This window comes from Lissotriton helveticus, chromosome 3_1 (genome assembly GCF_964261635.1).
Source record: "Lissotriton helveticus chromosome 3_1, aLisHel1.1, whole genome shotgun sequence".
NCBI lineage: Eukaryota > Metazoa > Chordata > Amphibia > Caudata > Salamandridae > Lissotriton > Lissotriton helveticus.
Genome location: NC_136061.1, coordinates 1310033520 through 1310055235, shown reverse-complemented (window position 1 = coordinate 1310055235; position 21716 = coordinate 1310033520). Strand labels below are relative to the sequence as shown.

Sequence of the window (21716 nt, the reverse complement as noted above, 5' to 3'; positions counted from 1 at the left end):
GAGATCCTCTTGTCGACAAAGGAACCCTCTTGTCAATGACTGGTATAGAGGCGAACATCCCCATAATAGGGAATCCACGTCAGGTAAATCAGCAACTGAGTTTAACTCCACAATGGATGTCTGGTATTCATAAGGTTGAAGATGGAGGAAAAGACTGAGCTGGAGGAGAGTGGAATTACGCTACAGTGAAACGACAATCTTAATAGGAGGGTTTTTGGTCTTTCCTCAACTGCAGATAACTTCCTGCCAAGCTCGCAATGATGTACAGTTTATTCCATCACAGACTCAACAGTACTGAAAGTGTTCATCTTCTGTACTTCTCTGTTAAGTTAGAACATACTTGTGCTGATATGGTAAAAAATGCCACAACATAGGTTCTTGTTAGGGCCTTAACGAGTTGTAAGTGTTTTTAGGCCGAGCCTGCGTAGGATGCGCATGCGCAGTCTCACTGGCGAGATTTAATGAGATTGAGGAACTTTCACTAGCGGGCTAAGGGCCCCGCCCCTCTTTCCCATTGGCCGGCGTCACCGTTTATGGTAAACGGTGGCCAGCCATTGGGAAAGAGGTGTTGATGACATACACTTTTCTCTTTTTCGGCCATCCCACTTGGACTGCCTGGCCTGACTTCCTTCTGGCGTAAAAGGTTTCTTATCTTTATGGGGCCAAACACATGGCCCCATAAAAACCTTTTACGCCAGAAGGAAAGCAGACCGAGGCCGTCCAAGTGGGATGGCAGAAAAAGAGAAAACTATGTCGAGCGCTTGTTATATTGACCCCTCTTATGGTCTGTCTCCTGAAAGTACTTTGTGCGTGTGAAAGGGCACCCCACTGAAGAGTAAGCAATGAGGCATCTTCCTCCGGTGTTTCTGAATATCTCCGGATGCAATCTTGTGAGGGGGGGGGGGGGGGGGGGGGGGATAGCGTTGCACTCCCTGGCTGTCTCACCGAGCCGAGCGGTCTGTCTCCTGAAAGTACTTTGTGCATGTGAAGGGGCACCCCAAGGAAGAGTGAGCAATGAGGCATCTTCCTCCGGAGTTACTAATTATCTCCGGAAGCGATCTCATGACGGGGGGGGGGGTGTTGCACTCCCTGGCTGTCTCACCGAGCCGAACGGCTCCATGTATGGGAAGCGGGAGGCTTACTGCTGCGAGCAATGTGGGTACCCCAATCTTTGCGTTTCGAAGCACTTCTGTTTTGGGCATATTGCTTGCTTTCGAAAGGGAATTGGAACAGCTCCTTCTTGGATTGCACTACACTTGGACACATTTTAGACGCACGGGAAATAAATGTTTCAGAAGTTGCTAGTGTTACCTAAAATAATTCAGATACTTCCCTTCAAAAGGGTATCGTTTGATTAGATAAAATGCCCAGCCACACTAAATAGAAGTCTCACACACACAACCACACATACAACCACACACACACACAACCACACACACAGACAGGCTGAAAATAAATAACAAAACCTTTAAGAAAAAGTGCCACAAGTTGTGGCTTAAATAAAGAAGGTTCGGCCAGCAAGCATGGGATTGCAGAGAGGGCAGCCAAGTAGCCTTTAAAGGGGGCAACTGACAAGCCCAGCTGGGCAACAGAGAGTATAGAGTTTAGAATATCAGAAAGGCAGATCTCGAAAGGGTCTAAACATTTCCACTCTCCCCTTTCAACAAACGTACTGAAGCAGTTGGCATAAACTAGGTTCAATGTAGGTTTCCTGGCAATCAAGATGAAGTCTTATACTTCTGTGGGTTAAAGAAGGTTTGTAATTAACACTGCTCAATCTCTATGACAGCTGTCGTAGCGTTAGAGAAATGAGCCAGAGTACCCAACAACCCTCCTGCAAAAGCAGGCCTGCTGAGTTGACCAGCAGGTTGGTAGAGTTGACGTAATGCCGAGTTCCAACATATTGGTGTACCAAATCGTCCTTGCCCATTCTGGGGTGATCAGGATCAGTTGTGCTCAATTCTCCTCCACCTTTTGTAGGGCTCTTGAAAGGAGCAGACTAAAACATATAAAGCAAACCCTAAGACCAACTGAACCTTCAGGCTGCCCCGATCGAACTATTCAAGGGGAAGTGCATGGAACAAAGCCAAGGAATCTTCCAGTTCTGAAACCAGGAGAGGAGAGCCAAGCATGGATACCCAATCCTTAAGAAGATCGTGTCTGCCACTTCATTTAGAAGCTCCCATTTGTGATCCTCTAAGGAGAGATGACTTCAGCATCTGCTCTCACATTGAGAGTACTAGCCAAGTAGGATGCATCTGGGAAAACATCCCCTTGGAGAGTCTATCTTCACAGTCATATCACCTCAAAACACATATGTCCAAGAGTCCACACTGTCATGTCTGTTGAATAAACTGGACAGTGATAATTTTGTCCAACAGACCCTGAATGGTTCTCTGTGGGACTGAAGGCAGAAAAAAGCAAGTTGGACCACCAACATTATTAATAAATGTATGGGCAGGCATCGCTCCAACAGGGACCATAGACCCTGTGATATCACCTTTATGAGTGTCCCCTACCAGCGAGGCTGCACCCATAAACACTTTAGCCTGAGACTGCAGAGGACTGAAGGGACGGTGCACCAAAAGATTGTATGGGAGCAGCCACCTGTGAAGATAGAAAGGAATAAAGAACTTTAATCTGCTGGCAAGCTGACAGCCTCCCCTGGTGCTTGAGAAGCTATTTCCTCCGATAACACTGTTGAGTCCTTGTCCCCCATCTGGCATGTAGCACCAACAGGAAACATGAAGCTATCAAGCTTAACAAAGGAGTTAGACTTGGAGAAATGTTTTGGGTGCCTGATTCAAAAACATAAGAGGCATATCCAGGTGTCTGCAATTATCTGAGAACGAGGAAATCGTTCATACATGTTGTGTAGCTTCTCTATAAAGAGGTTCTGGGCATTGATGATAAAACCCAAGTCAAGCTGGAGGGATATGGGTGATGAACATGTTCCGAGACTCACACAGGGAACCAATCTTCATCAGGCAATGGCCAAGGTATGGAAATACAAGAACTCTCGACCTACTTAGGGAACCACAACCACCAACAGAATTTTGGCAAACAGTTGCAGTTTTCAGATGAAATTGCAAACCGAGACTGTTGCAGCCACAGACTGAATCTTGATTAGTGCCTGGGAGAAGGCTAGGTGTGCAGCTGAAACTAATCACCCTGGTGGCTTACTGACATCAGCCAGTCCTTTGTGTTGAGAGCTAGGAGCACCTGACTCAAAGACAGGATTTTTAACTTGTCCTGCTGAATGAACAGAGGAGGTTCAAGATGGGTCTCACGCCTCGGTCCTCCTTGGGGAACAAGAAGAGAGGGGAGTAAAACCTCTTTCATCCACAGGCACCGCCACAATGGACACTATGTTCAGCAGTGCCAAGAGGAGAAGACAGGAAGGGTCGCATGTATCTGTTACGGGTAACCTCTATTGTGATCATGTTCTAATTGGAGGTGAAATGGAGAGTAGTGTTTGTCAGCAACAGTTGGAGCATCTGAATATCATCCAAACGCCTCTGGATCACAGGAAGGAATACTGATGAGAGGCACAAACTTTGCTTTCCAATACTCAGATGACTGCTGACTTTAAGGGTGAAAGCGTTGAAGTTGAATCTATGTAAAGCACCAAAAGCACAGGGATTAGGCTCCTTGAAAGGCATATGCTTAATCGGAAGTCACGTGAGACCAAAGCCTATGGTTGCAGCCTGAGTGATCTGCTTAATTCAGGCACTCTGTTCATCACCACCCCCTTTTCTGAATCATTTTGTCCACCATAAGCGTGGAAGGGTATACTCAGATGTGAGTCCCTTGCTCATTGCACCATCAGGATTCAAGCAAGCCGGGCCGACGACGCCTGAAATGGCAGAAACCGGTCCCCGGAAGCTTGTTTCCTTCCCAGTATAAGAATTGGCTTGGTAGTTTGGTTTGCCCTGTTCCCATCATGCACTGGGACAGGAACAGACTAATTTGCATATAGCCAAGTTCTGAGCTGGGATGGTGCAGTGAGCTAAAAAACGGTGATGGATCAAGCCCTGATCTTTGGACTGGGTAAGAGTGGTCTGCTTAATTCAGGCACTCTGTTCATCACCACCCCCTTTTCTGAATCATTATGGTTGCAGCCTGGCTGCTCTGGGAATGTAATCACCAAACCAGAAGAAATAGGCCACTCCCTAAGGGAGTGGCCTACGGTAGAGGGGCCATTCATAATATGGCCAGCATGGCCTGACAAAAGACTTCAATCTGCACAGTGTTGGCAGGTGGAGCTGGGAAGTCCAGCCTCGTCTTCATTACCAGAACCAGCTCTGATGACAAGGCAGAGACCGGCATGAAGTCTTTAAGTGATCCCAGAAGCAGGACCATTTTCTCGAAAATGAAGAGGACCTCTCTTTCAGATGTTGCTTTTTGTGAGAAGTTTTCTTAGAAGACTGTTCCATGTCAAGAGGCTTACCTAACAGGTAAAAGGAATCACAATAGGGTGTGCCAAGGGGTATTGGGAAGAGATAACTTGACCTTTCATTCTCTGAAGGCCTCTGGACACATCAAAAAGCAGGAGTTGCACACCGGTGGATCACGGTCGGAGGAGACACACCATATGCATATATCTAGAATATTGGACAAGCACATCTTTTTATCGTTTTGATATAAACCCTGAAAATGTGGGAGGATACATTTAACCAAGTCAATGTAAAAAGCTCAAGAACTATGTATGTGAAGCACAAAGAGAGAGTAAGAGCTCTGGAGTCTCGATGAGGTGTGGAAATACAGGCACTGACGCCATTAAAACAGTCAATATTGACCAAAATGTTCATATGCTGGGCATATAAAGGCGGGATTTAAGTTGCGCAGCTCAACCTGTCAGGGTTGGAGAGCTCTTGCTGGGGAAGAACATTTCTAGATCCAGTTTGGCGCACAAGGGATCTTCATACGTTGAAGAATCTGCAGGAAGAATGATCCGACAAGAGGTGCATTTTTATGGCTAGATCTGTGCTTGTGCCTGTTCAGGATGAGGCTTATTCTGGCAATCCCATTTTGAAGCCTCTGTCCTGTCAGAATCTGGAATATATGGAGGCTAATATACACAGGGCCCTAATATGATGTCGGTCAGAGTTGCCTCCGACTGCTACCGTTTCTGTGTGAGAACCAACCGGCCATAGGTCGGCAGCTTCACAAAGCCTATTATGATGTGACTGCACATAGTGCAGGCGCAAACTCAGTGGTGGCAGCTCCATTAGGGCGTTAGAGTGCCGCCCCATTGCTTTCTCGCAGTCTTGCGCACTCTACATTTTCTTTATGTAGGCTGCATGCAGCCTACATAGAGAAAATGGCGTCCCTACTGGTGCCCGGCTGGGCGCCGCCCGGGACTCCAGACCAATCCCAACGCTGCCATTGCAGCGTTGCGATTGGCTTAGTTACAGGGGGGGAGGGAGCTGCAGCCTGCCTGTTCTGTTCCTGTTCAGAAGAACGCGGGACCCCGGTCCAGGAAAGACTAGGTTGACCTACGGGCTGCTTATTTTTGCCTGAATTGGCTACTGGGGATGCTGCAGGCAGAACATACTCTACTAGGAATTGAATGAAAGGAAAAGAGGCAAGATCTACCCCCAAGCAAGTCGGCATTGGTTATTGGGAGGGACCAAAGTGCACCTGCCCTCGGCTTCTCCAGCCCGGTGATCTTATCGCAGAATAAACAACACGGTTAGTATGAATTCACACAGACTCTGCCCTGGAGCTACATTCACCGTCCTTGGGCCAGTTACCTTCCTTTCTCATGAGGACCGGCCCTCTGCACACACGGTGTACGGGTCAGCGGCAGGACACCACCCGGGAGTGCAGCTCTATGAGCCCCTGGTGTGAGGGACTCTCTGCAGAGCTCACCGCCTTCTACTCGAGGAGTGGGGCCGACGCTCGTGGCCTGGAGGCACTATCCCTCATAAATTAATTAAAATCCGAGGACAGCGGAACAGAAGTGACGCGGACCCGGTCATGTACGTTTTCTTTTTTTCTTTTCAAAACCTGACCCCACCTCCTGCGCAACACCCCCTTTCCCCCCGCGCAACTCTCCCTGCGCACCCTCCATCGCAAGAATTGCACATTCCGTGACATCGCAGCCTTGCATAATGAATTTGCACTCTTCGTTCAGCCTGTGACGTATTCAAAATGTACAATAAGTTCTGCTGCTTAGAGCTGTGACGTAATATACAAGAAATCGGGCTTCGCGCTGCGGCAACGTCATGCCACTAAATGAAGATTTAAGCTGTTCACAGCCCGATCAAGCCAGTGGACATGCGCTGTTGACTTTGCTCCCATAACGAACCAATGTATTATATTGTGTCCTTAGAGTAGTTCAGTTCGACTCTTTTTTTCATTCCTGAAATACCAAAAGACTTTATATAATACTCCTGAAATGGGGACCCTCCCAGCTCCCCTGCTGACAGACTCTGCGTATTTACGACGTCTCTCTTCTCACAAATGTCATTAACTTAGTTGTTGATCTGCACGTTTTTTCCGTGAGATGGGTTTCTAAGCTGTTTATTACAGCACCATCAGTTAAGTGGTTAGGCCTCACTTTTCAGTCGCTTTGCACCTCGTTCCAAGAGGGTCAGTTATCCCAAATCTGGGGGCAGTGTAACAAGTTGTGCACAAATGTCACCCTTTTTTCCTGTACATGTTTTTACAGGTAGCCTTTGGCAGAATTTGAGCAGGAAAAAACATCAGTTTCCTGAGTGCTGCAAATTGGAATGAGATAACTTGTGCAATATTACTGGGTTTTCCTACATTCCGAGGTGCAGAACCAGGCATGGAAGGAAATGACCTCACTAAGTTAGTAGAGCCCCCACCGGCGTTGGTATTTAACGAGAGTGGTATTTACCTCTTCAAATAAAAGGCCAATGATAGTGATGTCCGGTGCTAAAATAATTATATGTGAATTATGTATTTCGAAGAAGTGAATTTGAAGAGCGTGATTAAGTAGTTGAAGCCTTGGTTGATGGAGGAATGCTGTGTCCGAAGTTTGTGCTCGCACTGGGGTGGGGGCCGAGGGGATGGTGGGGGGGACTGGTGTCCCGGTGGGGTTATGAGAACATACACAGCCCTTTTGCATCGGAGACAAGGGCCCCGTGCCTGGACCCCACGAAGCCACTCCTGCACCTGCCATAGCCAGGAATAGTGCAGCATCACAGCACCCCTATTAAACAGGGTCATTCTGGTGTTTTGAATTTGTGATACCCTTACCCCCCTCTCGTAGACCAAATATCTGCAGGAGTAATAGTAATACTAAAATGTACCTGTCTATATTTTTTAATATTGACTGTGATGGGGTTACAATACTGCTCATGGATACGGTTTTCAGGAGTAAGTCTGCTGGCATAGCTCATGCATGTCTTGCACTACTGGCAGCTGTGAGTGCTCTTTCAGTATTGGGTACCATGAGCTGGCCTGGGAGTATTAATTACCTGAGGCTGTTGACCAGAGCGCTATGTATCTGAATCCTTCCAGGTAACCAGTGGGAAGTGTGAAAATTTGACTTTCGTTAGGGCATTTAGTAAAAGCGCGGGCACTGTGCTAGTAAAATACGCAAAGATTTTCCTCTATAACTCATAAAAATTGGCAATTTCTTAAATTATAAATATTGCAATCGTATTGCTTTATTAACCTTCCTGCTTCCTAAAGTTTGCTGGAAAATGCACCATTTGTCCACTCTTAATTTCAAAATTTTCTTGGGGGGAACCCCACGAACCCCCCTTAAGTTGTTCAGGCTCGCTCACCATAGTGCAGTAGGGCAATCATTTTACGCTCCACTGCTTTCAAATGTCACCAGCTGCCACTGCGCAAACTCCCAATTCTCAGTGGGAGCTTGTGGGGTGGGCAAAAAACGCCGGCAGCACAAGCTCACATTGAGAAATGGGATTTTGTGGAAATCACAGCACCGTGTGACAGGCACAAAGGGCTGGTAGTTTCAGTGGGGCACCATAGGTGTCACCCAGGCTCACAACCGTAGGTTGCGGAGGGATGGGGGGCCCTAGGGGTCCCCAAAGTCGCTTTCCAACAGCTTTTCCATGTCGGAAAGGCCGACATGGAAAAGCTGTCGGAAACCAACAACATAATCCCAATGGCGGAAACACCGTCATTAAGGGATTACAATAGGTTTCCAACAGGCTGACGGGCTCCTCGAGCCTGTCCGAATACAGTCGGATCGACTTGAAATTCGGTGGTCAGACTGTAAACCTACGGTGTCGGTCAGTAAGCCTCTGAAGACTGGTCAGGGGCTTACCGACCGACATCGTAATGAGACCCACAGTGTTAAATTAGTTCAGCAGCGGTAGGATCTGAGAGCTCATTAGTTCAAATTAACATAGAGTTTAGCAGCCAGAATCATTTTTTGGTCAAAATGAAATGGTATTTCACACATCTTACCAAGGCATTGACATGTGGTGAGAAGGTCATACAGGATTCCTATGATCCTACCTTTGACAGCAGTTGAAGGACGTAACGAAGTATTTGTGACCAGATAAAAACAGTAATGGCTTTCTCACACATTGTGAGCATTTCATAAGGAACTGAATATAAACTTAGAAGACATTCCCTGAGAGCTTTTAAAAGATCAACAATGTTCCTATGATATCATTATATAATTCAATTCTCAATACAAGATTTAACCCACGGACTTACTCCATTATGTGGTTAAAGGCAGCACATTTTGTTTTCTCAGACATCAATTATCTGAGTTCCAAGAACCAGGATCTGAATTTCACATGACAGCAACTACACTTGTTCTGACATGGAAGACAGTCACAGGCACAAAAAAGAAATACTTTAAAGGCAAGATGGTCTGTTTGTTTCTTTGAGAGGTGCGCACGGTAAATGCTCCATCGATCTATGGGCATAAATAAAAAGCTTGATTCTGGGAAGTTAGTGCTGCACTCAGAAAAGTGAAAAATACGCCTTTCACTTTTGTAGATGTGGAAAAAATACTACACAACATTGCAGAAATATCACTGTTTGCTTTCTAATTAACAGACAGTATTTGTGATTGTTGAGCTTGATAGCTTGGACGAAGCAGGGCAGGAAAATGCCCAAGAAATTCTGATTTTTTTTTGTTGCATCAAGTTTAGTCTCTCGTACTACTAATGGTAGAGATAGTATACGCAGACAGAATAGTAAAACATGAAGACTGGTTGAACTAAAAAACATGGCCAAAAGCTTGAAAACAAGCAAAATCAACAAAATTATGAATATGGCTGTGATGAGTTTTGAGATGTTGCAGTGATAAGACACTCGTCCCTGGCTTCCATAACAACAATCAAAGGTTTAAAGTCACTCTAGTTATTGACAGAGTGGATAATGCACACGCATGTTTAAAATGTATGGCAGTCATGATGACTATATGCTATACTTTTGAATTCCTCCAATTGGTGCAAGTGAATTGCTTGTTACATTTCAAATCATTAGTTTCAAACATTTGGCAAGAGATGTTTCAGGTTTAATAAAGTCCACCCAATTGTTTCACAACTTGTCTTTTGATAGCAATATACCAAGCAAATACTGTATGTTACTTTCACCAGTCAGATTTATATTGTCTCAAACTTTTTTTCTTTGCCCTTAGTAGGCGACTGCATGATTTAATTTCTATGCCTAAGTGCAAAGTTAGTTTCCTGGGCAGGACGGGTGTCTTATCACTGCAAAAGCTCAAAAGTCATCACAGCCATTTTAATAATTTTGTTAATTTTGCTTGTTTTCATGCTTCTTGCCAACCAGTCTTGATATTTTGCTAGTCTGTCTGCATAGGTAAATCTAGATTTTTTTTAAAACACTTTCTCTATCCTTAGTAGTCCTAGAGACTAAACCTAATAAAAAAATGTACACAACAAAGAAATACTGGCAGTACATTTTTCTACTTGCTTTAGTAGAGTGTCTTGACTCAAGCGGTAGTCCTAACGAAATTGCGCTGGAACGATAAAAGCAACATTTTAGTTGCTTAATCAGGGAAAAGTCAAAAGGATACTAAATTGGGAAGAACAGAGGATATAATTAATGATGAATTATCGAAAGATGTTTAGGATTTCGAATTTCCAGTATTACCTGGAGAAAGGAGATGAGATTTTAGATCCTCATTAAAGATATTTGGAAAAATTGGAAGAAAAGAGTAACGCTGTAGACCAATTTCAGGTTTTACTTGACTGATAGTTTAACTTAAAACCCGCAAGAATTATTAAATTAAGATTGCACTTTATTCTACTTTTTAAATTGTAAAATCGACTTTAAAATGATTATAATATTTTTTTTAATTCTGGTGTGAGAGCGGCCAGAGGATGAAACTAACCATCACAGGGAACATCTACAGAACATGAATAGGTAAGTTTATGCTGATGGTTTTTGTACTGAAAACATGAAAGATGCACAAGCAGTGGCCCTGAGGAGAATAAAGCATGTTTTTAGGAAACGCCCGAAAATGTCAAAAAATGATGTAATAAAAGAGTGAGTTAATTCATATGTGTTTAAAGCTAAAAAAAAATATATATATATATCGGCAGGTGGGTGATGGTGGAATGCCAGAGTGCAATCATTTTGTTCTCCATCAACCATGCCACATTTTCAAGTTCAAACAACCATAAAAAACAATCCACAATTCAAACCAGAGTTGATCATCACTAAGAATTTTCACTCACAAAATTGGTACATAAACCTGTCTTTTGAACATTGAGGTTCTTTTTCTCAGTTGTGAAATAAGCATGGTGCAACTGAGAGTCAGACAGCATCTTCAACTACCAAAAGGTAATTTGGGATTTTTTAATATATGAGATGCACGTGAAGATGGGAGGCTTCTTTTAATGCCAAAACATTATGCTCCGATTTCAAGAAGGGATTTAGGTAGGACTGGGCTCGTAGACACACTGACGAGTAAAATCAGCACATACATGCCAATAAACTCCATGAAAATCCAGGATATGTATATATCCTTTTACATATTCATTATTAATTTCTTGATAGTCTGAGTGGAGGGTATTCACAAATCCAGGCATAGATTTCGTTGTGGCAAATTACGTCAGACTCAGGGAAGGAAGGAACATGCAAAAAAAACAACGAGTAATTTATGCAAGAATCAGAGGGCGGTTACTTGGTGCCTTCGTAAACCGTGCAAGGTTTACCTAATCGTAGGAAAATTTAGATAGGTTAAGTAAAGAAACTGTTTCCCTATTTGGATTTGGGTTCCGTTTAGTTTGTGTGTCTTGTTGTGCACCTCACCTGCTCTGGAAGTAGTTTGCAAGCTCTGATGCTTCGTGATTCAGACTCCTCAGGTGCACGATTAAATTTCCAGAGTTGGTGAACATGGCGCCACATGTTTTGCACTCGTAAATCCGAGGCTTGCGGATAATATGTCTGGACACCCGCATGTGGTGTTTATATTCCCCGAAGGAAGTGAATGTGGCACTACAAATCTGGCACCGGAAACAGCGTTTACCTTCGTGCTTCAGACGATGCATCTTTAAGGAGTAAGCCCGGGTAAACTTTTTCCCACAGCGGTCACACTGAAATGGTTTAATGCCTGAAAAGAAAAAGCAACATATTAAAAAAAAAAAAAAGAAAAAGTACGTTGGCTTCAATTCAACACAGACTAACTGACATGTTCAGGGAGTAGCTTACCACGGGAAGAGCAGGGAATAAGGATGAACTCGTACATTCAAAATACTTCTTCATTGGCAGTATGTTAGGAAGTGAAAAAGAAAAAGTTTATCTAACAACTGTCCCCTAGATATTGTATGCTTACCCAGAGATAAACGCCTATAATAAATTCACTGGTTTCAGACATGATCCAAAAAAGTATACCTTGGATGAGTACGAATATTAGTACATTTCAACATCTAACATACATTTAATTAACGATTGTTTGAGGTTTTGGTGGTTTAAAGGGATCATCACAATACTCAGAAGCATACAAGATACTATCAATATGTACTTGGAAAAACTGAAAGGAGGGTTATGCAAGAATAGATGCCCCCATCCGAACATCCACAAAAATATCAGCATCCAATCAATAATGCCACGCCTGGGCTGCCCATTTTTCCCTTGGGACATTTCCCAGAGAGCCGGTGCCTTTGACCGCATAGGGTAGCTTTTGGCGCCTCTTTCACTTTGTCCAGCTTCTCCAAGTAATTACCGCCTAAGTGGCTTCAGAACAGAGAGTAAAAGAAGGAAGGCAAGATCAGCAAGCAAGGAGGAAGGGAGTGGGGCTGGTTTGAATGTTTTTGATAGGGCCACTTTTGGTTCCCAGTCCGGCCCTAAGTAAAGTTTGCAGAAAGTTTGGATATAATATCTAAAGACAGCCTTACTAATCTCTGACAAGGGAAAGTTCAACAAAATGGCCCCAGTATCCATCATTACTCAAGATTAACTCACTCTTGCAAGACCATGTAAGGGTAAACTGACTGACCTTTTACTAATATATAAACACTAAAGTTGTATGGGGGTGGCTGCTAGTGTAATGACTAATGAGTAAATGTTTGGTTGAAGTGCTTTACTATGTTTTGTAGTGTAGCTCCTATTTTCCCAATAGGCTCTGCGCATTGGAATAGTACCTACAGCAGTAAAGGCCTAGGCCAGACGTTAACTAGGTCTACTACTGTCGATACTAGACTTAATTTTTGGGTTTGCCAGCTAAGCTCAGAGTTCGCTAGAAACTTTCTCGAATGTTCAAGGAAGGATTAACTCCCCTGATTAGACAAGAAGGGATTTAGTTTCTGACAACCATAGAACATGACAACTTTGCTCTCCCCTAATCAAGAGTCAATCTCAAGAGTCGTGTGAGCACAAGGCAATTATTTTACTCAGTCAGTACGTGCATTCTTAGTCTCATCAGAATGTAGAGAAAAGGAAGAGACGGGCGTGTTCAATAAAAGATGTTATTTATTGATCAGTCTCTTTTCTCGTACAAGAGAAATAGATCGATATTATTGCAATACTTATTGTTAAGTAAAGTGCATACATTAGAAGCAATAGTATAAAATAATACTGTAAAAACATTGATATGGTTTCTGAGCCATATGATGTTTAAAATGATTAAAATATATTTACATACACATATACATTTGACTAAACGTACTCAACTGGTGTTTCTAAATACGCCTACCCCGTGTACCTGACCTAAGTCTAATGCGTGGGCGGGAATGGAAAGTTACAGTTTAAGTTAAGTTTGTTTTTGCCAAGTGAATAACTAAAGAATTCTCTGTGAGGGGTTATTCAGTTCTGTACCTGGAATTTAGGATGAATGAGGAATGGTATCTCTTTCTCTGCTCTCGATATTCCAGGCTGCCTGCGAGGGCTACCCGGAAGCGCCGGTGCTGGGTCTCTCGGCTTGAGATAGCAGCGCGTCTCTCAGCGCGTCAGGAAGGCGGGGCTGTTGCCTGCGGGGTCTGCCTCTGCTCTCGGCTTCGGCAAGTATGGCTGCTCCGTCTTGTCACCACGCGTGTGTTTGCATAGGGCAAGGTCGGCAATATTTATACCTTAAAGGTGCCGGGATTGACGTAAGGATGGACATAGGTACGTCAATAAAGATGTCATACGACTTGCTCGTTAGCACATTCTTTACTAAAGTTCTCTGTGAAATCAAAACAATGGCCGCACGGATTATCCAGGTTGTCATAGGTTTGATTTGTTATGAGAACGTCGTATGCCTTATCAGGGGCTGGAGGAATGTCGCTTGTCTAATTAGATCTCAAGCGTTATGACCTAATCAGATAACACGTTCCTGTGCCGTAGTGTGACTGCGTCAGATAACGGTATCTGCATCATGGGGGTTTTCTTGCCTCATGGGCTGACTGTTAGTTAACTAGCTAGGTAGTTTAACCAGAATAGGGTCAGGAATAGGGGGATCGATTCAGAACCTATAGAAATACACGACACCCACTCCACGCTAACTATGGTCATATCTACTAATCTATGCATAGTATAACATAGTACAACATACTATAGAGTATAGTGTATACCTTACCACCCCAAAATACATAAATGCATTTTGAAATTTTCAAATATACTGAAAAATTGCAGTCATATATTGTATGCACTTAAGCTATGAATTAAATGCAAAAGTAAGCACGCATTTTATGCATTATTGCTTGTTGGTATATTAGAAATACACATGAAATGGCTCTTAATATGGCTATACAGAAAGAAAAGTCGAAACCATTTCATCACATAATATATTTTGTGAACATACCAGCGGGCAGCTAAAGTCTATATAAAGTATCTAAAAATAGAAATCTTAGTTCTCTAGGAATAGTTTCTTACTTTAAGCAGAAGATCAGTGTCCCGGGGAAAAAATATATAGAAAAATATTTTAAGGGCTTGCTGTCCGTGAACTGGATTGTAATTGTTCATGTGACTTTTATTTTTAAAGTTGAAGGCCAAATTCAGGGAACGCCGTGTGCGAGTTTACTCAAAAGTCTCTATTTCTGTTCCGGAGAGAACATCATATCATTCAGGCTTTCGAAAAAACTGTCAACAGCTTCATGGGAAAGTTCCACTAAGTCGGAAATAGGGGTAACCATGCATTCGTGCGCATGATTGTCTCCATTGACATTCTGATTTGCATTGCTGACAGAAGGTCGTACCTGTTCGATGCTGCTTTCATCTTGAACTTCACTACTCTTCAATCGTAGTGGTGAAGATTCCAGGAATGCCGTCATCAGAATTGGCAGCCTTTGAGGGCAGCACAGTGCGTGAACCTTGGTAGGAACCAACAGTGTATCTGCATCCACCGGCGCATCCGATTGTAGCGTCAGACAGGTGTCTAACACGCATTCTTCTCCGCATAGCAGACACCTTAGTACAGGTAAAACACACCTTTGCCACATTGGTCGAAATGATAGAAACCAAGTCATGTTTAGGTCTCTAAGCCGGGAGAGTCCCAGGATTTTTGATATCCGGTCCCGGTATCCAATGGCTAGGATCGTATCTTCCATTGTCGCGAGAGTTTGATCTGTGACATGGGTTGCCATAACGAAAAATAAGGACTAGGAATAGGATTCCTGCAATTAGTCCCAGGATCAGGGGAAGTCCGCCAAAAATCGAATGGACGAAATCTGGAAAAATACCCAGTATGGCTTTGAATGGTGTTAATGCCATCGAAAATATTGTCTTAAATACCTTTGAGACCCCAGTGGTATCAGAAATATTTAAGATTTCGCTCAGGATTTCCGCGAAATGTACGGGGGAATTAGTTGATAATAATGTATGTATCTCTGCAGTCGTCCTTGCGACTTGTAGATCATACGTTTCTTTAGATGACGTGAGCCTTGTAGGCGTCTGAAGAAGCACGTTTTCATTCTGCTTAAAGTGTCTACTCGAATAGAAGTAATTTTCAAACCGGGCCATGCCCTTGCCTCCCTGTCTGGTAAGGAGCTGGGGAACAAAGAACGTCCACAGCACTTGACCTTCGCCGTCGTAGTGACGAGATAAGGAGTCCCGGGCATAAGACTACAACATCTGCGGTCTACAATAAGAATGTAACTCCCATTATAGAGTCTTTGAAAGAATGGTTCTATTTCAGTTGCAGGTGCGCCTTGTTGGTGACATGAAAGGTTGTATGAATTCCCTTCACAGGCTCCGTGCAAACTAATACCGTTACACAGAAGCGTGCCGCTTAGTGACATAGCACAATTGTTGCCACTAAGAAACACTTTCTGTCCTTTGTTACTGACACATGCATGTGAATAGGGCAGGTTCCAAGTTGTTTTAAGGTACCCCTTTCCCAATTTCTCGTACATGCCAGCCTGTATATATTTTTGGCAGTATTGAAACCTGAAGGTTGAGATTGGAATATTTATGATTCCGTGGATTATCCATTCACTGACAGGTCGTTCTGACATTGTCATTGGTAATCTTTCTAGTTTTTCAATGCTCAAGATTGTATAATCAGCACCCTTCTGCGCCATACCGATTTGTCTATCAGTAAGGTTAAAGATTTGGAATAGTGACGTTGTGTTGATTAAACGCCAAGGCACGTAGCCTGAACGCAGATTTTGTAACGTCCAGCCAAGCTGTACAATAGAGCGCAATTGTGACTGTCCATGTTGTAATAACAGTAAGTCTTGCGATAATATATTGATTGCTGAAGACACAATGCTGTCCAATGAAAAAATTCTGGAGGACAGAGTCATTAACCCATTGTCCACTACAGAAAGTGATTTTTCCAAATTAATACGATCAATTTCACGTATTCTCTCTGCTGTCTCAATTTGAGTAACCTTCCAGGCCTCATTGTATGCTGCATATACAGAGGCTGCTATGAAACGCTTTTGACGCTGTTTGCGTGGTCCCAGTATGAAATCACGCAAGTCAGCACCATCAGTAAGTAAAGTTAGGTGTTGCTTAATTTCAGGCAGTGTGGAAGTTTGTAGCCATTGAAGGCATAATTTGCCCACACTGTAGGTTGTTATTATCCCTGGGTGATGTCTTTGAGGATATCTAGGGTCTGGCCTGGTCATTTTGAAACCCTGTGTTTTATTCAGGAATCTATCTTGACAGTTATTTGTATCTGTGGGCCAGATCAACCATTGTTTCCAATCAGGATGTGTTCTGTTTTGGTTAAGTATATGGCTTATGTCTATTTCTTCATCTGTATCAGAGTTATTGCTAAACATTGTTGGCTTTGGAATAGACAGGTTATTTAAATCTTTGATTTTGGCTAAGCCAAGACAGGTGGTTTGTTGAACAGTGTCATTTAAAAATATCATTTGTTCTGGGATCATGCAGGCTCTAAACAAAGCTTCTATACCCTGTACTTGCCATTCTTTTGTACCCCAAACACTTTTCAAATCAACATTTTTGTCCCAATAATCAAATCCAAAAGTATTCATTTTTTCAAAGAACGAATCTGAATAAATCAATTTTGTGTTGGTTATCATGGTTTTCATCCCTGTCTTGTTTGACAATTTGTAATAAAATGTTTCAGCATTAGTTATGTTAAAACCTGAAAAATATGAATATTTGTCATAAACGGTTCTAGAGCTCCCTTTTGGAGGTGTAGCACAATGTTCCCATTGATTATAATTTAAAACATTTCTAGGTTGTGCAGATTTATGCAAGAAATGGTTACCATAATGGTTATAGCAATACATACTATCATAATTTGTAGAACCCTGCAAATAATCATGTTTTGTAAATTTAGCAGACATTACTAAGTCAGACATCATATTATTTATACTTTCAAAGTCCCAATCATCAGCAAATGAGTTTGGTTTTGCAAAATCACTCAAGGAGATCTTGATTTGGTGTGGATATTTCAGGATCTCGACCGGACCATAAATTTCATAGTCAGTGTTGTCCCAGGCTACCCCACCAGGTATTGGAATTGCTGTGAAGTTGGCTGAAGAAAGTTCTGAAGAAAGTTCTCGTTTCTCGACGTGTGAAGATGTGTGTGGTTTGAGGACCAAGTTGATGTTCTGACTTGCTGTGTCCATTTTAGCATATTTTCCCTCAATGAAGCGTCCCAAGGTAAATACCATGATGAGCCAAAGTATGAGGATAAATGCACCAAAACCCACCCAAAATTCAATCCATGGAGAAATCAGATATGTTTCTTTTAGTTGTTTCAAAAGTTCCTTTGCTTTGTCTTTAAAGGATTTTGATGATGGCTGTGTCTTTTGTTCACTGAAGCCGTCAGAGGAATCATCGAAGTTGATGAAGTAACCAGATGCAGTTCTGTCAATTGTTCCAATTGGTTCAGGATTTTTGTTTTTTGCATTTTCACTTGGTACTTCAGTATAGATTGGTGTCTCTCTGCTAAATGTCTTTATTTGGGTTTTCAGAGGTCTTAGTTCTATTGCATTGTTGCATAGTCCTTGTTGGTCTTCTGTAGGCGTTTCGAATGTGATGAGCCTCTTTGATAGGACCTCTGTACTGGTAGCAAACCTTGGTGTTCTGCTACTTATTGGGAGTCCACTTGGTCTACTGTTTGTTATCGGCCACATGTTGTGGTTTTACCAGGTCGATGGATACAACTCGGTTCTCCTTTTTTCCAGCAAGTGGCGGTAGTACAACTGATCTTGTACCGTTGACAGACAAGACAGGAACTGCTTTTCTGTAAGAAGGCCCAAATTCCTTCTTTACCGCGATCTTCTCCCTGACTAGATCCCCGACTTTTGGAATCCAGACAGGTCTTGCTGGGACAGGTGGTGAATCTTCAGTGGTCGTTGGCTGTTGTTTCAACTGTATGTTGCTCAGGTCTTTTCTTGTTTTGTTTAAGTCCTGCAAAATAGCCAAACGGTCTTTGACATCAAAGGTTTTTTCTATTACCACTGAAGTCTGACTATCAAGGTCAGAGATCAACATCCTAGTTCCGAATAATAATTCGTACGGACTGAATCCCTTCAGAGAATTTCTTGGCAAGTTATTTAGACTACGTTGGACACTTATTAGATGTTTGACCCACCCAGCTCCCGAACCTAATACCTTTGCCGTTATAGATTGCTTTATGTCACGGTTTTTTCTTTCAACAATTCCGTTCCCCTCAGGGTGAAATGGACAAGAGTACCGCAATTGCACGCCCATGCTGACCATGGCCTCCTTATAAGCCCGAGAGCTAAAAGCAGGACCATTGTCCGAATGCAGAATGCCAATTGCGTATGTGCCGATAAAGACCCGCAAATCTTTTATAACAGTTCTGGCGTCAGCCGTTCGCTGGGGCCACATCCATATGAATCTCGTGCATGAGTCCACTGCGACCAAGATATATTTATAGTTACCATCCCTTTGTAAGGGACCGCAGTGGTCTAGATAAACACATGCTAATGGTTTATCCGAGATTAGAAGGGGCGTCTGTGCTGGACGTCTCACAGTTGATACTTTCATTTTTTGACATATTTCACATGCTAGAACATAGTTCCTTGTTTGTCTTCTCATTTGTGGCCACCAGTATCTCTGTTTTAATAATGATACTGTGGCTGAGACGCCAGCATGGGTAGAAGCAAGCCCTTCGTGTGCCGCTATTATTAGTCCTAATCTGTGTTCCATGTTTGGAATTGCCCTATCCCCCACTCCAGGGATTCGAGCAAAAGGAACATTGTTTTCATCAGTTATGTATGAGTATTTTACTGGAAAGCCTTTAGGGAGTGGTTCTATCGAATCCTTTTCTGAAGCGCTGACAGCTTGTAATATTTCGCTGTCTATTTTTGTTTTTGACCGGGTGACGGCTGCTACGGAAGCCGTTTGCACAGCTGCTTTCGCGGCCTCATCAGCCAATGAATTCCCTGCAACGTGAACGCCATCACGTTGATGACTCAGTGTATGTATCACGTGAGTCTTTGGTAGTTCTTTTTGTAAAAGAGCTACTTGTTCCCAGAGCATTTTATGCTTGATTGTGCCACCTTTCGCATCCTTGAAACCGTTCTGAAGCCAGATCTGCAAGTATTCATTATAAGACTGAACGCAATAATACGAATCGCACACTATAAGTGTGGGGAATTCTCGATTGGTATTTTCAAGCGCCATCTTGAATGCTAGTAGTTCAGCTCGCTGAGCTGTGCAATCTCCTAGAGATTGTGTTTTAGTGAGGGTTGGTTTAAATTTCCCTTCGTGCCAACGACCTTTAACAATCGCGCACGCAGCACTGTAAGCTTGTTTACCCCCTACTGCGGGTTGTGCTGATCCGTCTGTATATATTATACAGCCGTAGTGTTCTAGAGGCAGAATTTCGGTTGGCGGAGGACATTCAAATTCATATTGGAGAAATTCTTGTGTTTTTAAGTAAGGATCAAATTCGTACACCACGTCTGTTGCAGCAAGAGAGTTAGCCCATTGTATCCATCTCGGATGGAGTGCTTTAGCATTTGGAATGCTTGCCTTTGTTACCGCCTCTAAGGCTGGTATTGGTGTCACGATTACTATTCGTTTACCTTGTGCCAGGGCTCGTTCTTTTGCTATAGCTGTCTGTGTTGCTGTAAGAATTTTTTCCGTTGGGCTAAATTTCATTTCAGCCTTAGTGTACAAGTGTGATTTGAATGCAATTGGTACCTTATCTCCCTCATTAGAGGTTAGGTATGTGAATCCGCATCTCCCTGGGATGACTCGGATCACAAGGTTGCGTGTATTATCACGGGTTTCTAATTTTGTTTTAATTAGCATGTCTGTTTGTAAGGATCTCAAAATTTCTGTGTGTGCTTGAGTCCAACTGGATCTTTTAAAGTCTGGTTTAATTAGATCATAAAGGGGTTTGACCCTTTCTGCGTAATTTGCAATATATGTTCTTCCGAAATTTAGGAAGCCTAGAATTGACTGTAGGTTTTTTAGTGTTTTAGGAGCTTGGATTACGGCACATTTCTCTAGGAAATTGTCTGCCAGGCTTTTACCTTCACTTGATAACTCATATCCTAAGAATAGGACCGTCAGATGGGCAATTCTGGACTTTTTGAAGTTGAATTTGTAACCCTCTGCAGCGAAACCAAGTATTATGGTGTTCACTCTTTTCAAGTGAGTCTCCAAGTCATCATCTGTTAAGTAAATGTCATCGACATAAGATAATGCTTCATCATCATATAGTTGTAGTAATTCTGTTACTCTCGCTGAGAATACCCCCGGGCTGTTCTTGTACCCCTGGGCTAACCGACAGAATTGTTTTTGAGTGCCATTTACTAGAAAGCTATTAAATATCTGCTCTCTGGTGCTATGTTTTGACAAAAGAATCCATTGGAGATGTCCAAGGTTGTTTTGTATTTTTTGCGCACTATGTTATTCATTAGTGCAGCACTGTGTGAGTTTTGCACTGCAAAGGTTTTGCAACATGTGTTAAGGTGTCGGTAATCCAAAACTAGACGATATGAGTTGTCTGGTTTGGCGACCGGAAACAAAGGATTGTTCATTTGTGAGGTGCAAGTTTCAATCACCCCCTGGTATTCTAGCTGATCTAGTATTTCATTTACTTGTTTTTTAGCTTCTTGCTTAATTGGGTACTGCCTTTGTGCAGTTGGTTGTGATTTTAACTGGACTTTGTGAGGAGGAGAATCCTCATCCCATCCTACATGATTTTTATATAAAGCAGGTGCTAAGGCCACTGCCCACTTTCTAGCAAGTGTATATTTTTTATGAATCGGTATTTGATTCGAGAAGGCAGGCATAATTACTTCTTCGCCATGAGGGCACTCCCTGACAAACTCTGGTGGCCAGTCTTTTTCAGCTAGAAGGATGTCATAGCCTTTGGAGAGGTTATCCCAAAATAGTCCCCTAATTTTCCTAGTCTTATCTCCCTCTATACGTAATGTTATCTCGTATATTTTGTGGGGCCTGCTAACTCTGGTATCTGCAGTTTCCACTTGAAGGTATTCATTCGTGTCCACTGTCTCCAGATGATTCATAAGGACTTTGCGAGCTATGCTCACCTCTGCTGCGCTGTCTAGCATTGTCTGAGCCCACTCTCCGTTTTTCAGTTCTGTCCTCAGTATTCTCGGCATTGTTAACTACCTTGATACTGGCTACCTTCTTTTTTGGAAATTGTGATTTCTTTTTCAGTTGAGCAGGTTCCTTGTCTTTGGACTTGGCGTGCTCTTCTGATCGTCCTCTTCTTTCCGATTTCTGCGAGGAATTCTGAAAAGATTGAGAGGGACGTGTATCAATGTCTTGATATCTATCAGGTTTTTTAATATTATCCCTATTTCTAAGGTTATATCTATTCCTAGAGGGGTCACTCTGGGGTGACCTTTGTCTCGGGTTTGGAGATTTCTCTCTTCGCC

The 21716-nt window shown here is 42.8% G+C and overlaps 1 protein-coding gene across 2 annotated transcripts in view; it reads right to left on the bottom strand.

The window, feature by feature from the left end:
• Positions 1–21716, bottom strand: part of ZBTB44 (zinc finger and BTB domain containing 44) — a 287794-nt gene that overhangs the window by 28569 nt on the left and 237509 nt on the right. Inside the window, exon 5 of one of the 2 annotated variants that reach the window (XM_078681945.1) lies at positions 11242–11542. In XM_078681945.1, the coding sequence (XP_078538071.1) occupies positions 11242–11542 (301 nt within the window). The remainder of the gene's footprint in view (positions 1–11241; positions 11543–21716) is intronic. The other variant, XM_078681946.1, reaches the window with a different exon arrangement.